The sequence below is a fragment of the Pteropus medius genome, unplaced genomic scaffold (genome assembly GCF_902729225.1).
Source record: "Pteropus medius unplaced genomic scaffold, Ma_sr-lr_union100, whole genome shotgun sequence".
Lineage (NCBI taxonomy): Eukaryota > Metazoa > Chordata > Mammalia > Chiroptera > Pteropodidae > Pteropus > Pteropus medius.
The window spans coordinates 19,382,935-19,405,637 of record NW_024346667.1 but is presented as its reverse complement, the minus strand read 5'-3'; the positions used below and the strand labels follow the sequence as shown (position 1 = coordinate 19,405,637).

The following is a 22,703-nucleotide window of genomic DNA, read 5'->3' as shown; positions in this document are numbered from 1 at the left end:
CCCTCTGAGTCTTTAACGTACCCTTCCAACTCCCTCCAGGATCTTATTCCATTATCTGCTCCCTTGTACCTTCAATATTTCCTTTGCACTCTCTCCTCAGCCTACAAACCTACTCCTACCTCTACGCCCCGAGCTAAACAATCCTACCATCCTGTCTCTTCGAAATCCTCCCCCTCATTTTCATCTCCAAATTTACTGAGAAAGGCCAACACTTTACTTGCTATTCATTCATCGACCCAATACAATCGTATCCGGGACCCCCCTTTTGCTCCTACAGAAAATGCTCTTGGGACCATCAGTGGTGATTCAATTGCCAAATTCAAAACTCCTCTTCAATTCGCCCTCCTTAAACACTACGTCTGATGGGATTGGTTGCCTCCTCCTCTTTTGGGGGTTCTCCTACCATGCTATTTACACCACTCATCTTTTTGAGCTTTTCTTCTGCTCAGTCTTCAAATGTTAGATTTCACTGCTATTTTAACTCCTTTCTTCCCCATGGTCAAAACTTTAAATACTGCATAATATCAGAAGCATGTGCATCTCAGTGTATTTCATTTAGATTCCAGGACTTTCTCCTCAGTTCTAGTTCGATACAAGAAGTGCTTATGTTCAAACCAGGCTCAACATATTCAGAATGGGAACCGACCCTCTCTCCCCACCTCTGCCTGCCCGCACTCCCTGAAGTTAACAGCATCAATAAATGTTCAGGCTCTCCTCCGCAAGACAGGACACACATGCCTTCCTCCTCTCCAAATCACCTTCCCACGTTGATTCCGGGTTTGTGCCTCATACCTACATGTCGACCTTGGCCCACCTTCCCCATCCCTAGAGGAACAGCCCAGGACAGGCCCAACTTCATTACCTAGAGAACTGACGTTACCTCGTCATCTCTGGTACTTTCATTCTTTCTTAACTGTCTAAAACTTAACTCTTCAATCTTTAAATAAGCCCCTCGAAGGTATCCCACTGACTATACACTGTTAAGTTCAACCCCCAAAATGCTATATAAATTTCAGTCTGGTTCAACATTTCAGTTTCTTCTTTGCTCCATGTTTCCCAGCCACAGTGAACTCCATGGTAGTTTTGGAATGTATTTTCCCATGTCAGTTCCTGCCATTCCCTTTACAGGCATGCCCATAATTCCCTTTTGCGCCTGAACACTACTCGTCTTTCCAATGTGATCTTCCCTGTGAATAATGTCTTGATGCTATCTGGCAGAACGAATGCTCTGAATGCCATGGCCCCATCATACTTCAGACACACTTCACCAATAATTACATCACATCGTTTGGTGACTGTCTCCCTGAGAGTAGGAAGCACAGGACGACAGGAATATCATTCACTCCTGTAGCATGTGGCACATTCAGGCACTCTAGTATTTTGAGGAACTCGATGAAAAATTTCTGTGTAGTCAAGTGAGCCCTCATCTCCTCCAAACTCCCAGACAACACACACGACATAAAATGAAATACTGACAGAAAAAGTTTTGTGAGAGCTTTAATGGCACAAAATGTTTATAGCTACAAGTTATACATGTATTGTAAACTGTATATAATGATACAAAGAACTAACTAAATAGATGAAGAATGCATATTCACTTTGGCTCAGTTAATTCCAATAATTTCAACAATTGGTTCTTTTAAAAACTCATCTGCCTGGCTAAGTCTTCAATTTTCATTTTTAGAATAGTAAATATTTTTACTGCAATCAAAGTAACTTGTTGTACTTTTCAAAGTACAAGTTTGTGCAGTTTTGCTCGTGATCCTATTTACAAATATTTTAAGCCAGTTTTCATCAACCAGAAGAAAAAAGAAACCTGCCTTTTCATCCCCAAATTGTAAACAGGTATAAAGCTTTTTAAACATTAATCTTAAAATGTCAACTGTTAATTGTTGGATTCTCCTTTCCAATCACACAATCTGTTTCTGTTCAACACAAATCTTGAGTAGGAGCATAAACATTTACCCCATATGTTAGGGCTATCAACAAATACTGCACGATTTCATCTTATGAGAAGTTCTACTGTGATCATTTAATAGTCCAAAATTTCACAGGTATTTTCAGAAAAAGGGCAGAGTTAAATTTACTTTCAATGTTGAAAAAAAATATCATAAATATATCCAAGTTCAATCACACTACTGACAGAATTGCTACTGCATTTCAAGAGAGAACAATGATGTACTGCCTGTAAAAAGTCGCTCTTATTTTAAGAATAATTTTACTTTTCCTTCCCATGATAACAACTGTAATACAAATTGGATATTATATCAGTTTAGTTATTTAGTTCTCTTAACTTTACCAGCCTTTCCAATTTTATTCAGGCTTTTCAAAATCAGTGGGCCATCAAATTTACTCTTTGCAAAGAAATTCAAATGTGAACACTTGAAATAAATAGGTTATAGAAGGCAAATAGAGTGTTACCAGGTTTAAGAATAAGACAGAAACAAGGTATAATAAAAAGATGTCCAAAATTATTTATCATCAAATGCTAAAAAAAAAAAGTAAAATAATTCAGAAAACTATTTTGGGTATATCATCTTTTTCTTAAAGATACCCAGATATACTCTTGAAAAAAGACAGTCAGAAATTTTTTGTTTAATCTGTATGTTATTTTCCACTATACCACATCAGTTTTACAAAACTTGTTGTGAGAGAGAAAAGAGTTACATAGTTTCTGCAAATTGGCAAACCTGGTTGTCATGGTGTTTTTATTTAAGTCGACCTATGTACTTTAATGAGTAGACTGCTAGTTTTAAAATTAACAATGGTTCTCTAAATATTCAATAGTAATGTCTGTCATAAACAGTAATTATTTATATATAAAACATAATAGTATCCTTCAGAGTCATGCTGTGTGTTCTGAAATCCAATAAATCTACTTGAAATAATTGGTAATCCTGATGCTTTCTAACAATTTGGTCCTAAAGCTTCACATTTTAGAAACAAACAAAGGAAAGTATGTCATTGAAGGAAGTTGTTAAGGGTTCTGGAACTTCAGGAGTTTAGCATAACTGAAAAGATGGCTACAGGATAAAATGACCAGTACCTGCACAATCGCAGGAATCACCTTGGGAAGATCGTACAGTGAACGTTAAAAAGGGAGAAATCAGAAGAAAACAAATGGCATCTTTTCAGAACTTTGTCAACTGTTCCCACAAACCAAGTCTGTTTTTCAAAGTTGTACAAGTGTTTGGAATAACTCTGAAACAATTATCTTCAGAGTTTAAAGGCTTCAGAGTAAATGTGATGCTTCCTAAAACAAGAAGCCTGCATTTATACCACAAACTGGACCTCATTCCAAAGTCTCTTCTTAAGGAAAAAAAAGTTAAAGAAAGTCATGAAAAATTCACATGCAGCTAATCAACATAAAAATACCAAACATACACACAAAAATCCCAAAAGCAATTTCATGTATTTCTAGGCCTGAGACGTTCCTTATCAGAAATAAAGACTCTACACCATAGAAAAGAAAGCATTACAACATACTAGTATTAAAATCTGCTGATGTATTTTAGTTCTTATTCTATTTCATACCTATAATTTATATAGCCCGCCTCCTACAAATTAAAAGGCGCCATTAGGAGGCTTAGACAAAAAGTGGCTCCAAAGCTGGTTTATAATAATTTTTTATTGCCCAGAATATTTTTTTTCTTGTGGCTTGTTTTTTCTTGTTTTCTTTTTTAATAATTAGAAATTCAAGCTTAGGAAAGCTTGCCTTTGTCTTGAAAAACAAAACAAAACAATTAAGCTTTTATATCATTTGCTAAACTCATCTTGTTTTAAGAGAGAGATGGTAGTTATCCTGTAACAGTAAAATTTATACCATGAATGATGCAGGTCTAAGTCTGGTGGTACTAAAAGGAGACAATAGCATTGTTGACAAAATTATCATCTGCTGGTGGCATTTGCGGAAAAGAAGCCCTTGCAAATTTCTAAACAACAGTAAACTCCGTTAGGAAATTCTAAAGTGTCTTACAGGCCAAAAAGGGAATGAGGTTAGTAAAATGCCTCAACAGAGTTTGAATAAAATACTGAATTTGAGAGTTACTGGAGCTTGGATATGTAAAAATAGGGTTGTAGAGGCTGGGTCATGCTTACAATGGTCTCAAGTTCAAATAAACTACTGTGACAATACACCACTTCACAGGTCACACGCTTTTCCAGGGGCTTTCTTTCCTTCAGTAGCTGCTGGCAGAAGGTGTGCTCAGTCGTTTCCCAATATAGATGCTGAAAGCAAAGAAGAATGTGCCATGTTTCATCTGTTTCAACAGTTCTACACACTAGCTTGTCCACAGGTTGAATTCAACTTAAAAACTAAAATTTCCAGTCCTTTCAAAAGGCTCAAGAGGTACATATGTGCACAGTTCCTTTAACACCCTGAAAACATCACCGACTTACTAAAACTAGTCACCAGCCAGCCAAACTGGTTTAATATGACTGTTAACTCATTAGGCAGGACTAGACAGCACAGGGGCAGTGATTAGACAAAGGAAAGCTAGAGAGAATGAATCCCTCCAAAGAGTAAAGCAAAGCCAACCAACCTCCTTTGAGATATTCCTTTATGGTAGACCAAAAGTTCAGCCACATTGACTGACACTTCAGATAGAAAATATAATAACATGACAAATTATAAAGCTGCCAGTGCTTTCTAGAGGGTTCCTACCAACAGTTTAACTTAAGGATTAAGAGCCTAGTATTACTTTTCTGTGCCAAGCGTGTCTTTTACCTTTAAATAACATAAGCAAAAGGGAAGTTAAGAGAAATATGGGACTAGCCCCACCCCTGACCCCAGTGTAATAAAACCAATCAACTTTTTAAAATCCTTTTTTATACATTCATCTATAATAGCAGTTAAACTTACACCAGCAAGAGAAACAGTCTGAAGATTCATGAGAGGAAGAGATACTGCAGGGTACAACTATCAACCTCTTGAGAGAAAATGAACTACTGTGCAGTCCACACTACAGGGGAATTTAAACTCCTATCCCTGCCCTGACACCAGCCCCATATGACATTCACATACTCCCTTCCTTCACAAACATCTTCCACTTTGATGTTTGTGATCACTGTCCTCACCATCAAAAAAGGCAGATCAAGCACCCAAAAAGACAAAGGGGGTATGTGGGAAAGTCATGCGTATGTTCCCATGTTCATGACCATGAACACCTTTCTCTAGCGCTGAGCTCCTTAAAAGGAAGATAAGGGATGATGTATCTTTTGCATGGTATATACAGAAAATGACCCATTGGTCTACAGCCATGCCACCCTGAACACACCCGATCTCATCTGATCTCGGAAGCTAAGTAGGGTCAGGCCTGGTTAGTACTTGGTTGGGAGACCATCTAGGAAGACCGGGTGCTGTAGGCATAAAAAAATAAATAAATAAAAATAAAAGAGTGTATTCTGATAATTCAGAGTTGCCACAAACCTAACACTGAGAAGTGAATATAAAAAAGACCAATCTTTAAAAAAGAAAAAAAGAAAAGAAAAAAGAAAATGACCCACTGGACATGCTTAGACAGAATAACAGATATGTCTTGAAAAAAATTAACAGCTAGTATTTAACTCCTAAAATCTTTCAAAAATACATTTCCTCAATTATTCAAATCAAGCAAAAAATGTAAAAGATACCGGAAATTAATGAATTGCAGGTAAATGTGGGACCAATTTTAGAAAAACAAATGAAAATACTACAAAGAGAAAAAAACAGTATCCTCAACCAACCTACCAGTTTTGTTCAATGCCTAGTCAATAAAATGATGCATTGTCCCATCTGAGAAAAAACATGCTCACGTCAACTTCAAATTTACACACTAAAGATTACTTTCACATTGAGATAATCTTGTGTAATTTATAAACAACAAATCCCCAAAAGAAAAAAACTGAAGAGCCCACTTAAAAAATGATTATTTTAGGAAATTAACATGAATAACTTTCTCAAATAAGGAAAAAAACTCTATTAAAAATATTTTCATTATACCAATAATATATCAACTTTAGTAATTCTCTTAAGTTCACCCTATTTGCACCAAAATATTAAAAGCAAAACAATACAAACTGCTTTCACACATATTTCTTACATCTAGAAATAAAACATGAGTATAAAATGAATGAAAAAAAAAAAAAGTAATTGACCAGTACTTACCCTAGCCCCAAAGCCAAAACATGAGAAAGGAAGAGAGATGGAATGAACACCTTAAGAAATTCGGCAGAGAAAATACCACCTTTCTTCATGGCTCCACTTTTCCTCATGCTTAAAGAAACAGAACGTTTAGGGTGCCTGAAGTGAAACTCCCTGGGGGAAGAAATTCAGAAGTAGGTATCAGAAATGCATTTGCTGAAAAAATCTTGGGAATTAGCAGGTCCACTGCATATGCATCCACTGTGTCCACTGAAAAGAAACACGCAAGAACTTACTTGGGTGGAATGTTTTCAGGCCTGCTGGACCAGTCCGACACCCAGTCTACACTTTTCTTCAAAGCATCAACTTCTTTCTCTCCTTCTACAACTTCTTCTTCTGACTGTAAAGAAGAATTCAAACTTTGAAAAAGAAAAAAAGACCAGTTCTTCCTACCACAAAAGATTAAAGCTAAACAGAAAATATATGAAATCATAAGGCTGTATGTATGTACATTAGTAACTTTTATGTAAAAAACATGCGCTTTTTATAAAAAGACTGACGAAATAGTCTAAGATCAGAATATTTAATATCTTAAAAAGAACCTGTTTCACTTTTGTTATATCTAAGCACAGAATGTAAACCTGAAACTTCAATTATGCCTTAATAAAAAATAATAATAAACCTGAAAAAAAGGTGTTTTGGATATAAGAGTAACTAAAGTGTGGAAAATCTTGATAATTGTTGAATCTGGGTGATGCTTATATGGAGGTCCATGGTAATATCCTCTTTACTTCTGTATGCATTTAAAATTTTAGGAGACATATCAAAGAATATATGCTAACAAATATAAAGTGATGTGAAAAACTACTGGGAGATGTGATGAAGAAATAATGTATTTATTTAAGCATGTATCAAGAGACAAGCATGATTCTAAGCACTTTACATGCATTAACTTTAACCTTGTAATAACCCTGTGAAAATAGAAACTACTAATATTCCATTTTATAGATGAGGAAACTGAGATATATATTAAGTAAATGGCTATGGTTCCATAAGTATAAAATAGCACGGCCAGTATTCATACCCAGGCAAACTGCCCCCTAGAGGCCCCACTCTTAAGCATCAGGTTTTACTTCCTAAAAGGGAGTAAAATCACTATCCAAACATTGCCCAAAGTTTACTCAAAACTACTTAAGCCAAAAGTTTTTTGGAATAAGTTGTTTTATACTGACTCAGAATTTGACATTTTTCATATCAAATAAATGAAAAAGAAATCCATTTTCTTACTAATGATAACCTAAAGTTTTAGGCAAAGAACAATCAAAATTTCAATAGAACCCACAGGAATAAGAAATTCCTAAGTGACTCAGCATTATTTTAATCGGTTTTAAAGAATGTGATTCTATGACCTCAAACCAAAGGATCTCAAAGCTAAGAATTGTTCTGATTTGTTATTTTGTTAGAATAGGATTCAGCCTTTGATCAGAGCTTCCATTCTTTTCAGTAGGTAGTTATGAAATGTAAAGCCTGACAAATCTCTGTGATTCGTTTCTGACAGGTCTAGTTCCCTGTGGAATAGCTGCCTGGGGAAGGCAGCTTCAGATAGTCCCTTTTATTATCAAACCGAAAGCAAAAATCCCTGTGGATCTTTGCTACTCAGTAGTATCATTCTTATTTAGTTCTGCTGGACTTGGCAAATTCCACTGAATGACACAATTAGCCTTTAGAATTAAGCTTTTCCCACTGGATATTGAGATTACTCAGAATCATGAGTTAGCTCTTTACAGTAAATCTGAAAACATCCCAAATCCAAAAACAATAAATCATTACAATTTACTTATAGGTCAATTTGTGTACACACAATATCTGACTATATTCAACACACTGCAGGTCGCTTCTATTTGGTTTCCATCTCTGGTCTCACATGTCTCTCTCTAAAACTGCTCAAAGTTTTAGGTTTAAATTTGTGAACAGATTGGATATCATACTTTCCAAAGGGAATGAAAATATAATAAGACTTTATGCTCTAATTTTTTTAAGGTGACAGAATTTTCTCTAAGTTGAGTGAAGGAGAGTTATCTTTGGAGTATTACTAAAGAAAAAAAAAATCTCAGATCAGTTTAGAATGCTTACCTTAAGAATCAGGATCATAAACTCTCTAGCTCTCCCATTTACTACTTACTCCCTGTGCTTCCTTTTATTAATCTTAAATTTGCCAGTTTCTGGTTTTAGATCGTCTTCCAACTCTTGGATTTCCAGAACGTGGTAAAAATGCACTTAATCTAAGTTAAATAAAAGTCATGCTTTTGACCAAATCAACCACCTTTCTCTACACTTACATCTACTCAGATAGAATATTCTGATTGTTTTAGCCAGTTCTCAAGTGGAAGGCCCTTACCTTCTAATCACTTACATTTTCCTTCTCTGGCCCACCTCAAGTTGTTTAGGTTTCCAAACATGGATAGTAAACTGCATACTGGGGTCCATGTTCAGATACACCGTAGTTTTAAAAGTGGGGAAAGGAAGGCAATTTTCAGTTTCTATCATCTTTCAATGATACCCAACACAATACTGACCTCTTTGGTCCCAGAAACACACTGTAAAAATGCCTTTAAGAGACAATTACAATCTACTTTCTGCTATAAACCTGAGGACTATCATCCTAAAAGTATATTTGAATGATCTTTTTCCCAAATGCATTGGGAAACACACCTCAGGCTTCCTCATACCGTATTGCAACTCACCAGATGTCTTAGTTCATTCTCTTGACACTGTGAGCCCTCCTGAAATTGACCCTAATCACTGATTTCTTTTAGTAGAAGGAACAGGGGCCACAAGGCTCAGAGCCCCAGTTTCAACCTTGACTCTATCACTTACTTGCTTTGTGATCTTAGACAAGTAACTAAATCAAAGCTTTACCTTTCCCATTTGTTCATGGAGGTATTAGCTCTTTCAGACTGGGCTGAGAACATTAAAATTGAGAAAATCTTTAGAAAATAAATAAATATAGCACTTACATCTAATAAATATTAATGCATTTCCTTCCTCCTCCTAGAAAAGGCTAAAAATGTTACATATTCTGGGTTTAGGCATATAAAAGGCAATAAGAGCAAGTACGATTAACAGTCCTTTAACTGTTTATGTTTCCTAACCCTAAACTTGCTTCTCATTCAGGAAAAAACCCACCTTCCCAAACTCTAAAGTGATTTTTAAATTATCATTTTTTTTCAATTAAAAATAGCTATTTCAAAGTCTTGTTGAAAGTTTAAATAAATTATATCTACTGGTTTCTCCCTCACTAAAAGTCTTACTCTAAAAGATATAATTTTTTTTCATTTTTAATTGTTTATTGGGATAATATTGGTTAATACAATTATACAATTTTCAGGTGGACATTATCATTTGACATCTGTATATTCTATCATGTGTTTACCACCCAAAGTCCAGTTTCCTTCAGCTACCATATATTTGATCCCTTTAACCCACTTCGCCCTCCCCCTAAACCCTATATTTGACCCCCTTTACCCCGATTACCTCCCCACTCCTCCCCCACGCCACTAGTAACCACTTGTCCATAGTCCTCTGGTAACCACTAGCTTATAGTCCCTGTCCATGAGTCTCTGTTTGTTTGTCCTGCTCATTTGTTGCTTTTAGGTTTATATCCCACGTATAAGTGATATCATGTGATTTTCAACTAAAGATATAATTTTTTAATAGGAGTTAGACTGCTTTTCCCAAAACATAAACTTGACTGATATGACTTTTAATATCACTTACTCAAGGCTTGATGACAACCAATGTTCTTTTAGGTCCTTGTTTCATAAATAGGAATCTCACTAGCAATCCTATCATAATCTGACACAGAGGGCAATGTCTTACTTACATTTATAACTCTAGAAATCACTTAAAATTCAATTATCAGTTAAACCTAATTGTATACCTGCCATTCCATGAGCTAGGCAGGACAGCACTTATCAAAGAATTCCATTAGGTTATTAGGTAGATTATTAAGAGAAAAAAGTGTATGCGGACGGGAAGGGAGGTCAAATAAATAATTGGGAGATATATGGTTTAAACAAACATATTTCTTTACTGTAGGAACTGTCAGAGCTTTTAATATGCTGTGCGCTGTGACTTAAGGGGGGCAGTGAGAGAGCCCAGGCACTGCATTATTTTCCACTTATCTGACTTCAGAACTACCTTATTCAACACGTTTTGGAAAATGTTAATCTAGATTTTCAACTTGTCTGTACAAAAGACAATATGGACTGGGGACATCTTCCCTCAGGAAAGACTGCAGCGAAGAATTAATTTCATTTCTCTATCTTAAGATTCCTTAGAACATTTTTGCCATGGAAACGTTATACACTTTCTTTTTCATTGTTACAGTTTACTGCACCTGGCAAAACTGACATACGGAAGCCAACAATTCAACAATTCTCGTCAGACATCTTATCGTCCTACATGAGGGCCTTGCTACTACAAGGTATAAAGTTCATCATAAAATAAATTTGTATTCAATCCCATATATTTTCTCGGTTTCAGAGAACAGCACAAATAGAGCATAGTCAAAGTAGGGAGAAATGATGCGGCCTACTGACACAGAAAGAATACGGGGTAGATCCAAGATAACAAGCAAATCATTTCTAGTGAAAGGGTTTGGGGCATTATATTGTGAGAAACCCACAAAACAAAGATTTTGTGAGAATTCATTTAGACATTCACTCACATATATTCTTCAAGTACCTTAACAAAGAAGAAAAAGACAATGGTTCCTTGCACTCTTGACACTTTTAGGTGATGTGGCACATCAATAAAGGGCTGGCTAGGAACATTCTAAATCATTAACCATTATTTACTTATCATAAATTTCACAATATAAGCCTTTATAAGCTTCCAATATGATATCCATCTATATTTCCAACATTAACTCCTAATAGACTATAATTATTTCTTTAACTTAAGAAACCCACATAATTTAGATAAATTTTATCTTGGCTGTTGAAATTCATCTAAAAAGTCATTGCTTTCATTCTGGACACCAAAAAAGTTTAATACCTGGTTCTACAAAACCTTCCTTTTTATTTTGTGACTTTAAATAAGACGTGTATCTTCGGTTGCTATTTATAAACTCAAGAAACTAGCCTGGAATAGTGGACTGCTATATTATAGACAAACATTTTCTAATTATTTTAGGGTGCTGGGTCCCCAAATTCTGAGTTGTAAAGGAGTACAAGGACTACATAAATTCCAAAATCAGAAACTGAATAACTTAAAATAGGCTCAAACTAATTTTTAAAGTCTTCTTATTCTTAATACATTTTAGCAAAACATAGTTTTGCATTTTCCCTATTTACTGTAAATCAGAAAAATAAATTAACATACACACACACCTGAGAGCTATGGTCCCTGCTGGTGTGCATTTCCACATCAAACATAATTTGCCCATCTTCTTGTGGGGAGGGGCTAGAAGAGAAGAATTTTGCCATTAGTTTTCATTTTCATTTTGTCAAATAAATTAGCCTCTACAGGAAATCAGAAAATTAAAAGTTACAATAGTATGGCTTTGAAAAGGCAGTAAGTCAGAAAGTATATCATAACCCCATACAAGAAAAAATGAAGTTGGACACTCTTACTCCCAAAATGTTCTGATGATAAACTCCTTCACAGAGATAACTTTACATAGGAAATGTTACCTAAACACACAACACTGTCACATTTTCTTACTTTTACTTTTTTTCCAATACAGGTTAATGATCCTTAAATTCAGAAACCTAGTTTGGGGGTTCTTTGTCTCAAAGTTCTTTCATCATTAAATAATTCATCGCCAGCAGTTCTCGAAGCGTGAAAAGTTTTCAAAGACTCATTCAAAGGAACTTCGAGGTTAAAATTCTTTTCATAATACTATTAGGAGTTATTTGCCTTTTTCATTCTCATTGTCTCATGAGTGTACATTGAGGTCTTCCAAAGGCCCCATGATGTGTGATATTACAACAGATCAAATGCAAAAGCAGACAAGAATCCAACTGTTTTCTATTAAGCCAGATAGTAAAGAGATTTGCAAAAATTAAAACAATGCCACTAGTCTTACTAATTGTTTTGGTTATGGAAAAGTTATTTTTCATTTTTAAAAAGTTATTTATGTTAAAATGTGATGAGTTATTATTGAATAAATTAATTTCTCAGTTTTAATTTCTAATATGGTAAATACCAAAATATATAACCCACATAAGCAAAAGATCTTTGGGACACCTAAGGATAACAATTATTTTTAGGAGTGTAAGGAGCATAGAGACCAAAAAGTTTGAGAACCACTATTCTATTTCCTTCAGAAATATCTGCTTCAGAGAGAATTAGATTAGCTTACATATGAATATATAATCTTTAATGAAAAATACAAGATACAGTCCCAGAACTACAAAAATTTAAATAAATTTTTAGACAAAAACACATGATCATTAACTGTACTTCATATAATAGATGAATACAATGTGCTAAGTTCTGTTCTTAGCTTTATCAATGATTCCTTGTGTAACCACAGCAAGTATCTAGGTCTTTCACTACACAGCCCACTCCCCAAAATCTAAATTCAAATAGGAATGAAAAAATGCTCCAGGCTTCATTTGCTCAAAAGAATAGATATTAACTATTAAAATTATCAAGAGCATGTGTACACTGTTAACATATAGAGATGTTGGTGAGACTGACTCAAAAATATTAAGATCACCAGAAAAGTATCAGATGATTATGCCTAGGAGACGAGACTATTATAATTGACACGGGAGATCCTTAAATGAGGACAGAAAAAGAGAAAAGCTGGTTCTGTATCAAACAAACATGTTAATGCGTTTAGAAAATTTTTGTCTTGAACTAGAAATCTCAGGCTATAGCACAGGAACCAAGTAGAACAAAGCACTCTTGTTGTCCTCAGCTTACTGTCATTATGCTCATAATTCGGTTGGGTTCACAATGAGAGATCAAATTAAGGGTCAGCTTTAGACAGCCATGACCAGGTCAAGGCAGCAGCATGACAAAGCTGAGAATCCGAGGAGCACTACTCTGTTCCTACACTCTGCTTTACCACTGGTACCCGTCTCATTCAGAAAAACACTAAACGCTTCACTCGTAAACTGTTTACCACTCCTAACAATTTGGAATGCATGAGAGCTTCAACACTGGCTCATGTTAGGATCTTTCGAAATATTCTCATGTTTCTATCCCACCGTGACAAGAGAATAAGGATCTTCAAGGCTGGGGTCTGTGCACTGGTATTTTTAAAATCTCCCTGGGTGAATCTAGTGTTGAAAACTACAAAAGTGTGGAACACAAAGCAAAACACATAAGGTTATCTTCTAACAACTACCACAGTGACAGAAAAATATGGAATCATTTTTAAATAGAAGCAAACATAAATTAGCTTTGGGACCAATATCCAACAATCCTAAAACCTCTCCATCTATAAGAAACACTTCTCAACAACTTCAAATACAGACGTTCATGCCAATTAAAATGACATGAATTTTGAAGACACTTTTAAACGTTAAAGTGTGTTATGTCCAAGAAGAGTATTACTGAGCTAGAATTCTAGGACTCCTCTGAAAGATGACCTGTAACCCAGAGCCTGAAGATACAGAGATTGAGGGATAGGAAAGTGTTCAAAAACACTTGCCATAACTCACTTCACGTCTTTAGAAAGTCAACTTAAACACAATCAGGGGAAGGTGAATTCGGTCACAAAGATAACTGTTACCATAAATGAAATAAAATGACCAGAAAGGCAAGCAGGTGACTTTTTCTCTGTTCAGTGATAGCACCAAGTGAACAGGAGGTTAAGGGGTACACTGGTATCAATGATCAATGGTCATATATACTTGAGTGTATAGAAAAACTCTTATCAACAGGCCCATAAAGAGAAGAAAATTTCATACACCCATCAATGTATTTTGTTTTATTTTTTTGCATTTTTATTGTGCTTCACTTTATTGTACTTCACAGACATTGCATTTTTTACAAATTACAGGCAAGACTCTCCACCAGGAAAAAGATTACGATTCATTTTATTGCAATACGAGCTTTATCATGGTGATCTGACCAAACCCACAGTATCTCCAAGGTCGGCCTGTATAATATAAACTTAATTCTGAAAGACAGACGAATGCTGTAGCTACTGGAATCAATGGCAAGCTGCTCAGAAAAGAGCCATCTGTTCTGCTTCTGCTTATGACTAGAGTCATCCCAGGCTCTTAAGAAGCACAGGGGCAAGTCAGAGACGAGATGGCATGGTGGGGTGCACAGTGTGTCACAGAGCTGGCAAACCAGTCCACTATTGCCCTGGTAACATCAGTGGATCGTAAGACATACAAGAATTTCAAACAAGATTTAACTGTTTCTCTTTTTATACTTTTTCTGATAAGTAATAATATGTGCTATATTATATACACAATTTTTACAAAATACAAAAATATTCAGAAGAAAAATCCGTAATTCCATCCCCTAGAGACAATTGCTGTTACTTTTTAAAATGTTTCCTTAATCTTTTTCCTGTGCATTTGCATTTTTACAGGGCTGATATCTGTTAACTCTTAATTAACCAGAAGATCATCCATACCCCAGAATGCTATCAGTATGGCTGCCACTGGTCTAAGAATTGTTCAACATATCACTGTAATTTAACATCTAGTCCCTCTGAAAAAAAGAGACACTTATATTAAAAAATAAACCAACAGCTCGGTTTCATTCTACTCATACATATCTCTATATTCTTACTCTTTCACCATAGCAGTCCTTTATCAGCGGAACTCGGTCTCTTAACTCAAATATAGAAAAATGACGTCTGAAATAAAACTTGCTGAGGAAATGGAATGGTCTTCAAAATAAACTATCTTTTACAGAACTTGGTTGGTGCTTCCACCGTATAAATACTGCTATAACTTGAATCAACTTGCAGTTCCTACAACACAAACATTCACTGAGTGTCTACTACACGCCAGCACATTAATATGAGAGTACAAAAGAGATGAAACATGACTCGTGCCTTTTGTAGCCTCACAATCCAGAAGAGAGGACAGATATACACAGAGATAACTATATTCAAAGCAAAATGTGACCTGTGAAACCAGAACATATAAAATGGGAGAAAAATTAATTCTATAAGTAAACATTTATGCCACTGACTTTTTAAACTGATAAACATCTAAAAATGATACAATCTGATAAGGAAGTTGATTTAATCTGGGAAAAACCAGTAGGCACCCAAGTACTTGTCGCTTAGTTCTCTGATTTAAATACACATGCTACAATGAACCAAGAATCTTATTTTGTTAAATGAAGATGTAAGCAACTTACTTTTTCTAATGAGAATTAACCTCGTAACCCGTGTTTCCTGAATTCTACTGAAATGCAGATCTCACTAACCTGTCACAATGAGAACTGCCTCTTGAACTACTCTGTCCTGATTCATGTTGTGCATCCAAAAGAATCTTCTCCATGTCTCCATTGTGGATGGAAGATGAGGAAGGGACATGTTCCAGACCCCCGTTTTTCCCATTGCCATTATCATTGCCATTGGTGCTGTTCATAGGTAACTCCACCCAGGAACCTGTTGAACAAGCCAGATAACTTAAGTTAACCACAGCAGGACCGAAATCTGTCATATGCACACAGATGTGAATATGGGAAATTCAGATAAGAAGTCTGACTCGCCTCAAACCAAATGCAAAAAGTATTCTGAAAAAAATAAACAAGGAACAATAAAAGTCTACAAATCTATATAGTTCTGTTCCTGAAATAGCTCACACAATCAACCAATTTACAAGAAGCTGAAACTCTAAAACCAGTATCTTAGAAAACATGTCTTTCTGATGATTTCCTCTTTGGTTAAAGCAGAGTTTATAAATACAATAAATACTTTACTGAAAACTTTTAAGTTGCTTTTCAAGAAATAAAGAGCTACTTTATTTCTAGGCAGGTTACTTACCTTTAATATTTTAGTTATATATATATCTCTCTATATATATATCTATATATATCTCTCTCTATATATATATATCTTTTTCTATAGTCTACTTCAGCTATTTAGTTGTATCTTCTCCACAAATGAAATAAACATGACCTAAAAACTTCATAGTCATCTAAATAAGTTAACACTATATTTTAATTAGCACAAAAAATTGAGAACCACCTAGAGAAGAAACTTAAATGCAATCGATAACTTTCAATTTGTATACAAATCTGGAGCATAAAATCAATGCAGCTGGCTCTCAACTAAATCAAGTGATAACCCTAAAAATTCTGAAAAAAGATTTACCTATATCCCACAAATTAGTTTTTTCCTTTCCTCTTTACCTCACTCTCTCTTTTCTTTCTTTATGCACTAAACATACCTTGTGATCTTGTCTTTTCTCTCTTCTCTCCCACAAGTTCCTATTTTCTAGTGTTTTCATTAAGCCTCACTGGTTTGGGGGGAGGAGAAACAACTGCAGACCTGCTACAGGAGACACTGACGTTTTCTCAGGGGAACAGCCGAAGGGGATGGAGCCACATGAAAGGGGATGTGTCCCTGGCAATTTGGTTGGGTCTTGAAAATATTTACTGGCTCAAAGAGTTTGCTGAACACATTAAGGTGTTTTAATTTGAATAACAATTGGTAACAGTAGCTAATGAGCCAACTTCACAACAAAAAGAGATAGTATATTTTTTTCGTTAATTTCCATTCCTTATAGATTTTGTTTTAGAAAATGTAATCAAGCAGGTTGATGGGGCCATTCCTCTAATCCTCAGCAGAAGTATTAGAAGGAGTTCTATGGCTGAACAGTCTTCCATCAGTAAATAAGAATATTTACCAAAAGAGGCTAAAAACCTAAAGACATTTAAATGAGGTGATGACTATTCCAGATCTAGACGTGAACTCAACATTACCTTTAAGTGAAGGAAAAGCTCAAAGGCAGACCTGGCTGGAAAACTGACCCCACCCCTTACTATCTACCTGACTTTCCAACCCTGAGTTACCTAGTTGTAAAACGGATGATAACATAGTACCTACCTCCCAGGGCTGATGTCAAGATTAAATATAGGAACATAAGTATCTAGTAAACAGTAGACACCCAGTTACACACCAGTTAAAAGTTTTTAATTTGTAAAGTACTTAGAATGTGTTTGCTAAATAAAACTGAAGTTACTCTATCCTTCCTTTCCTTTTAAGGCAGTCCTGGGGCTGTCACAGTGCCATAATCAGCACCAATTCTTTGGGACTATACTGCCAAACACATGGTCTCATTCTATATACACACAAAAATGGACACAGGCTAGACAGACCTCAATATGGATTAACAAACTCATTTAGCAAAGCTAAGATAGCTCTAACACTGAAGGTAATTTAACTAAATCTTTGGAGTGCCTCTGGAGTGTCTAAGAAACATTCCAAAAGCATCCCTAAATTCAGAGCTCTACAAAATATTTTAAATGGAAAGAGAGACAGAGCAAGAGAGAGGTATATTATAAACTGTTCTTTTCAACTCGCACTGTTTCTAGCATTTTCAAACTTATTTCAAACCAATAGGACCAATCCTTCTTGTACAGAAGCCCGATGTATAAGATAAACAGAAACAAATAAAAGGCTGGAGCTGCTCTGGCAGAAGCACAACGAAGGAACCAGGAGTTCCCAGTGGGTCTCTGCAGAAGCCAGTCTTCCATAAATACAATTGATGTTAACTTGAAGTAGCCGATCAAAGAGGAAAAAATATCGGATTCTTTGCACCTTACTTTCTTGAAAGATTTCCAAACCAATTCTATTTCCTGCATTAAAAATATGTAAGCAATCATAGTCTAGGTACTTGAGAAGACATACCTAGAAAAGCTTAGTAAAGTAATCTCTGTTAATTGCCTTAAACACTCAGCATTAACTGAAGGCATTTCTACTTAAGGCAGACAATATTTTTTTTGGCATATATTAGTATAGTGGTTAAGAGCACAGCCTGAAACCAGACTCCCATTCTATCACTTATAGTTGTTACACCCTTGACCTGTCAGTTTTCTCATCCGTAAAGTACGGATAATAATTATCTACCTCATAGTGTTGTTAGGAGGATGAAATAAATACAGCATAGGACAGGTGCCTAGTATGAGGCAAGTGCTATGTTAGCTATTATAATTATACTCTATCTTGTAAAAAGTATTTATTAGAAAAATGATATTTCTTAAAAATGCAAACATCAGTACATAAATTAAAAATACCTCTCCTCCCAATTTCACATTCCTATCCAAAAGGAAATCACTTTTATAACTTTCATAAACTTCTAGAGCTTTTACAAGAACACGGAATTGTATTGTACGTATTTTTCTATAAGTAGAGTTTCTTAACTTGTAGATAGATGTCTTTCAATGTCAATACGTACTGCCTTAACTTCATTCCTTTAAACAACTGCCTTGCATCCCATTATGAAGATATACCATACTTTAACCATAATCCAAATGGCAATGGTTAACCATTACCCAAATTATTGTTTCTAATATTATGTTATTAAAATCAAGGCTTCAACGGAGGGTAATATGGTAATATATATTAAGAGCCTTAAAAAGGTAAATTTCCTTTAACTCAATAATTATCTTCCAAAAACATCATCTATGGAAAAAACAGTACTGCAGAGAAAGTTACGCACACAGATAATTAAGAGACTATACATCAGCTTCATCTTTTGAGAAAAATAGGAAAAAAAGCAAACTTGTCTTTCTCAATAGATGAACTACACATGCCTTTTTCTCATCACCTAGTTGACTCCTGATTTACAGCCTCAAAATTTCTTGATGTTCTAATTCTACCAATCCTAAATTCCTTTTTACTTGGAAAGGAAACAACGTAAGATATGAGGATTGTGCTGTCCAAGTAACACAAAGTAGGATAAAATCTCAAAGCAAATTCTCTTCCTAATAATCAAGCTTTAAACTTAAAAACTGCAGGCTCTTATTAAAAGCCTACTTACAAATTGAAAATTGTTCTCTTATGCCAGATTGCACATATACACAATACATGAGATATTTTCTAGCTGAAGTCTTTGAGAATCGCTAAGAGATTCAGAGAAGCATGCTCTGACATTCTCTAATACAGCACATTGTGAAGGTTGGTCCAGTGATTGTGATTATATTTTTGACTGTATGCTGTATACACACTTTATAGTTTTATAATCGCCAGTTAGATCTTCTTGCAAGATGGGGAGTGGGAAACCTGGGAGGTGGTGGAAGGAGTAAATGAAGACGAGTACTATTTCTAATCTCCCCCTGCCCCGTACACAAGTTTTCAAGGCCTCACATGTCACTCTGACCCTAACCTGGTTACACATTTCATTATGTCTTATCTTCATTCCTTAAAGCCTTTAATTTATTTCAAGTACCTGATGCTGGAATCCAGACCATAAACAGTCACAGACATTCTTATAAAAAAGTTGGTCTTTTTGCACTAGTAGGTACTTAGACACTAGTTACGTATGTATTTAAAACAGTATTATGAGGCAGTGAAGTTTCACATGTCATAACCTTAAAAGACTCTTGCCATGCTAGGGAAGCAAGAACATCATGGTAGAAGATGTTTAAAAAAAAAAAAAAAAAAAAAAAAAAAAGGCTGTGCTTCTTACATTAAACAAGAATTATACTACTACTTTGATTTCCTTGTAGTACCTACTGATTTTTATGACATAAATGTCCTATACAAATAACTTAATAGTTTTCTTAAAAATAAAACAACTGGAAATTGGAAATACCCTTTTAGCTTTGGAAGTAGTTTAGATACTTGTCCACTAATTTGTAATGAAAGTGAACTTTCCTACGATGGCAAACATAAAAAAAAAAAAAAAATCAGAGAAAGGAGAGAAAGGTTTCATTATTCCAAATATTTCAATAATTTGCTGTTAAAACTCTGCTTTGACCCATGAACTAAAGATAAAATCTCAAGGCAGAAATAATCTGTACAATGAGTTCACCTCCTGTTTTTCAGTTGTGCAAATTACCCGACAAAAAACTTCAACTTATCAGCAATTTGGACAGTACATGTTAATGCCTGAATAAGTTGGTTTGCCCAGTGCCCCAACATCACTTGAAAGAATCAATAAAGCTTCTTGTTTTGTTCAGTCCAGTGTTGTATAATGAGCTAAAAAAAAAAAAAAAAAAAAAAAAAACAGTAAAAGGCAAGAGGGGAGTAATTAAATATGGCACAATCTAAAAGCTTTTCAGTAACTTAAAAGTTCACCCTACCCCAAATAAAATACTTTCTATCTAGCAGCTTTCCCAAAGCAACATTTTGCTATCACGCACAAGCTGAGTATTGTTCTACTTAAGAGTGAACATAAACGTAGCTGCAACTGCTTGGCTAAGGACATCAAATAGCTCATAGGTCTGTCGGACACAGATATAAAATAAACAATCACATATAACTCAACCCAATTTTTTGTTAAATGGTCAAAGGAAAATCAAAATTCCTTTGCTTGTGAAAATGTATACACATACTAACCAAATAGCTAACTTAAAAGTATCACAGGAAAACACTGAGTACAGTTAAGAAATGGTATACTAAAAAGAGACGGAGAGGCAGTTCACCTCTGTACATTACATTAGGTGGAATAACACACTGAGAGAATGAGAAACACACAATCGGGATTCTGGGCCACTGAAAAGAAATGTCCTGCAAGGAGCACTAGAGTGGGTCAAAGTAAAAACCTCAGCTCTAGGTCCCAGCCAGCTGTAAACTTGGACAACGCACTTTAGACCTGTTTCTTTACTGGTAAGTAACAGTTAGCTCTAAAGTCTCTTGCCATTCTAAAATCCTATGCTGCAAAAAATATGCTAAACAAGAGTAAATAATTTAAAAATACATATTAATATGTGAAGCAAATAACACATATAGACACATAAGTTAATCCTAATTTACTGTGGGAAACAATGTCTTACATTCTAGAACACGACACCAGAAGTTTTAATAAGTCAACATTTAAGTAATTTATCCATGAAAACATGGAACAGTGGCAATGAGCAATGAAAACATCTTAAAATGCTCAAATTCTATGCCCATCAAGGGAGAATTCTCTTCCCTAAAACAATTTTTAGACCATACTGGAACACCTCCCTTTTATGAAAGATACCGCAATACCTTTACATGTCATTTAAGCATCCAAACGATTTCTAAACAGTTTCTTCTGGCCATATGCTAAGTGTCCCAACCACCTCTTTCATGAGAGGAATTACAGAAAGGTTAGGCAAAACCTTTCCAAGGCTCTGAGCTTTAAAGACATCTGGGAATAACCTTAGGACAAGATGTCTGAGTACCAAAATGTTATGAAAAGCAACTGTAGTTGGTGGTAATTCAATATTGCCATTAACTTTCAATCCCCCTTGGGTATGAATGTTTTTAATTCCGTTTCAGAAAATTCATTGCCCCAGACTCCGTGATTGTGATTTGTGCAATCCTGTATGGTTCAAGAGGCTGTTTGTTCATAAACCGGTTTACAGGTCACATAGCCTCATCGTTTAAAAAAAAAAATCACTTAAGCAACTCTGAAACATTTCAAAAAAAAAGTACCATCGCTTCCTCACCCCCTCCCACCCCACGTGATACAAGTAACCACTAAATTACCAAATAATTTTCCTGACCAGCCTGTGGTAACAAAGGAACGCGACCAGAGGGCTCACGTTCCGAGCCCCGGAGAGAGGCCGACCCAGCGAGGTGAGGTCAGCCAGGCCAGGCCAAGCCCGGCCGCACACCTGACCTCCCGCCTGTCCCTCGGCCGCCCCCTCCCATCGGCCAGCAGCCCGCGTCCATCTCCTGGCGTCCCCGCCGCACGTCCCCATCCCTGCCCACGTCCCCTCCGCGGCCCGCTCCGCCCACCCTCCCTCCCAGCGCTCCAAGGCCCGCCCCTCCACGCCCCGATTGGCTCCGCTCAGGGGCCCAGCACAGGTGGGGTCGGGCGGTCCCGCTTCTCTTCCCAGTCACCTGTCCTCCCCAACAGCGAACTCAAGCAGCCCCCTACCCAAGACCCCAGAAGGAAGGGGGGACGGGCCCAGAAGAAGACAGGAGCTCTCCCCCGACAGTTGACGAGAGCCGTCAGTCACCCGCACATCCTCAGCCTAGACCAATGGGCTACCTCCTGCTCTCGCACCCTCCCGCGCGGAGCTGGCGGCGGCGGCCAGAGCAGCTCCTCCTCCCCCATCTCCTTCACCCAGCCCGCCCGCCCCGCACTCACTATTGAGGCCGGCTGGCGGTGGCAAAGGCTGTTCCCCTTCCTCGCAGTTGTTGTTGTTGTTTTGCGGGGGCGGAGGCTGTTCTACTAAATGAGACGACATCGTCGGGCAGCTGGAAAAGCTGTGGCCGCAGCTAGACTGTCTCCGGTTCTCCGGCAGCAACACAACAAGCCGAGTCCCCCGCCCCCTTTTCTGCGCCTGCGCAGTCCCTCCCCTGCCCGTGACGTCAGGGCCCGCCTCGACCACGTGACGACAACACAACAAGCGACCGGGTGGAGCGGGGCCGTTCCCAGACGGGCTCCAGACGTGAAGACGCGGGAGACACGCTGACGCGCGCGCGTGGAATGAGTTCTTGCGTGTC

The 22,703-nt window shown here is 36.6% G+C and overlaps 1 protein-coding gene and 1 non-coding gene across 3 annotated transcripts; one reads left to right on the top strand and one right to left on the bottom strand.

Moving 5' to 3' along the window:
• Positions 1-1,490: 1,490 nt before the first annotated feature.
• BNIP3L (BCL2 interacting protein 3 like) lies at positions 1,491-22,550 on the bottom strand. 2 transcript variants are annotated; one of them, XM_039876150.1, is made up of 6 exons: positions 22,345-22,550; positions 15,536-15,719; positions 11,515-11,587; positions 6,418-6,521; positions 6,146-6,295; positions 1,491-4,227 (listed from the first exon to the last, which is right to left on the bottom strand). In XM_039876150.1, the coding sequence occupies exons 1-6, from the start codon at positions 22,442-22,444 to the stop codon at positions 4,179-4,181; spliced, it is 660 nt and encodes a 219-aa protein (XP_039732084.1). In that variant the 5' UTR covers positions 22,445-22,550; the 3' UTR covers positions 1,491-4,178. The 2 variants fall into 2 exon arrangements, with proteins under 2 accessions (XP_039732084.1, XP_039732085.1); XM_039876151.1 differs by lacking the exon at positions 22,345-22,550 and adding an exon at positions 21,738-21,756.
• LOC120613510 (5S ribosomal RNA) lies at positions 5,249-5,367 on the top strand. The gene has a single exon (XR_005655729.1). It is a non-coding gene; the product is annotated as a 5S ribosomal RNA (ribosomal RNA).
• Positions 22,551-22,703: the final 153 nt, after the last annotated feature.

What these genes read in the sequence shown, in the direction of transcription:
- BNIP3L (XM_039876150.1), bottom strand. Translation starts at nt 22,444, where the DNA reads ATGTCGTCTCATTTAGTAGAACAGCCTCCGCCCCCGCAAAACAACAAC. An exon ending in ACCGCCAGCCGGCCTCAATA is followed by an intron (nt 15,720 to 22,344) that starts GTGAGTGCGGGG and finishes CTTGTTCAACAG; the next exon opens with GTTCCTGGGTGGAGTTACCT. An exon ending in GGCAGTTCTCATTGTGACAG is followed by an intron (nt 11,588 to 15,535) that starts GTTAGTGAGATC and finishes CTTCTCTTCTAG; the next exon opens with CCCCTCCCCACAAGAAGATG.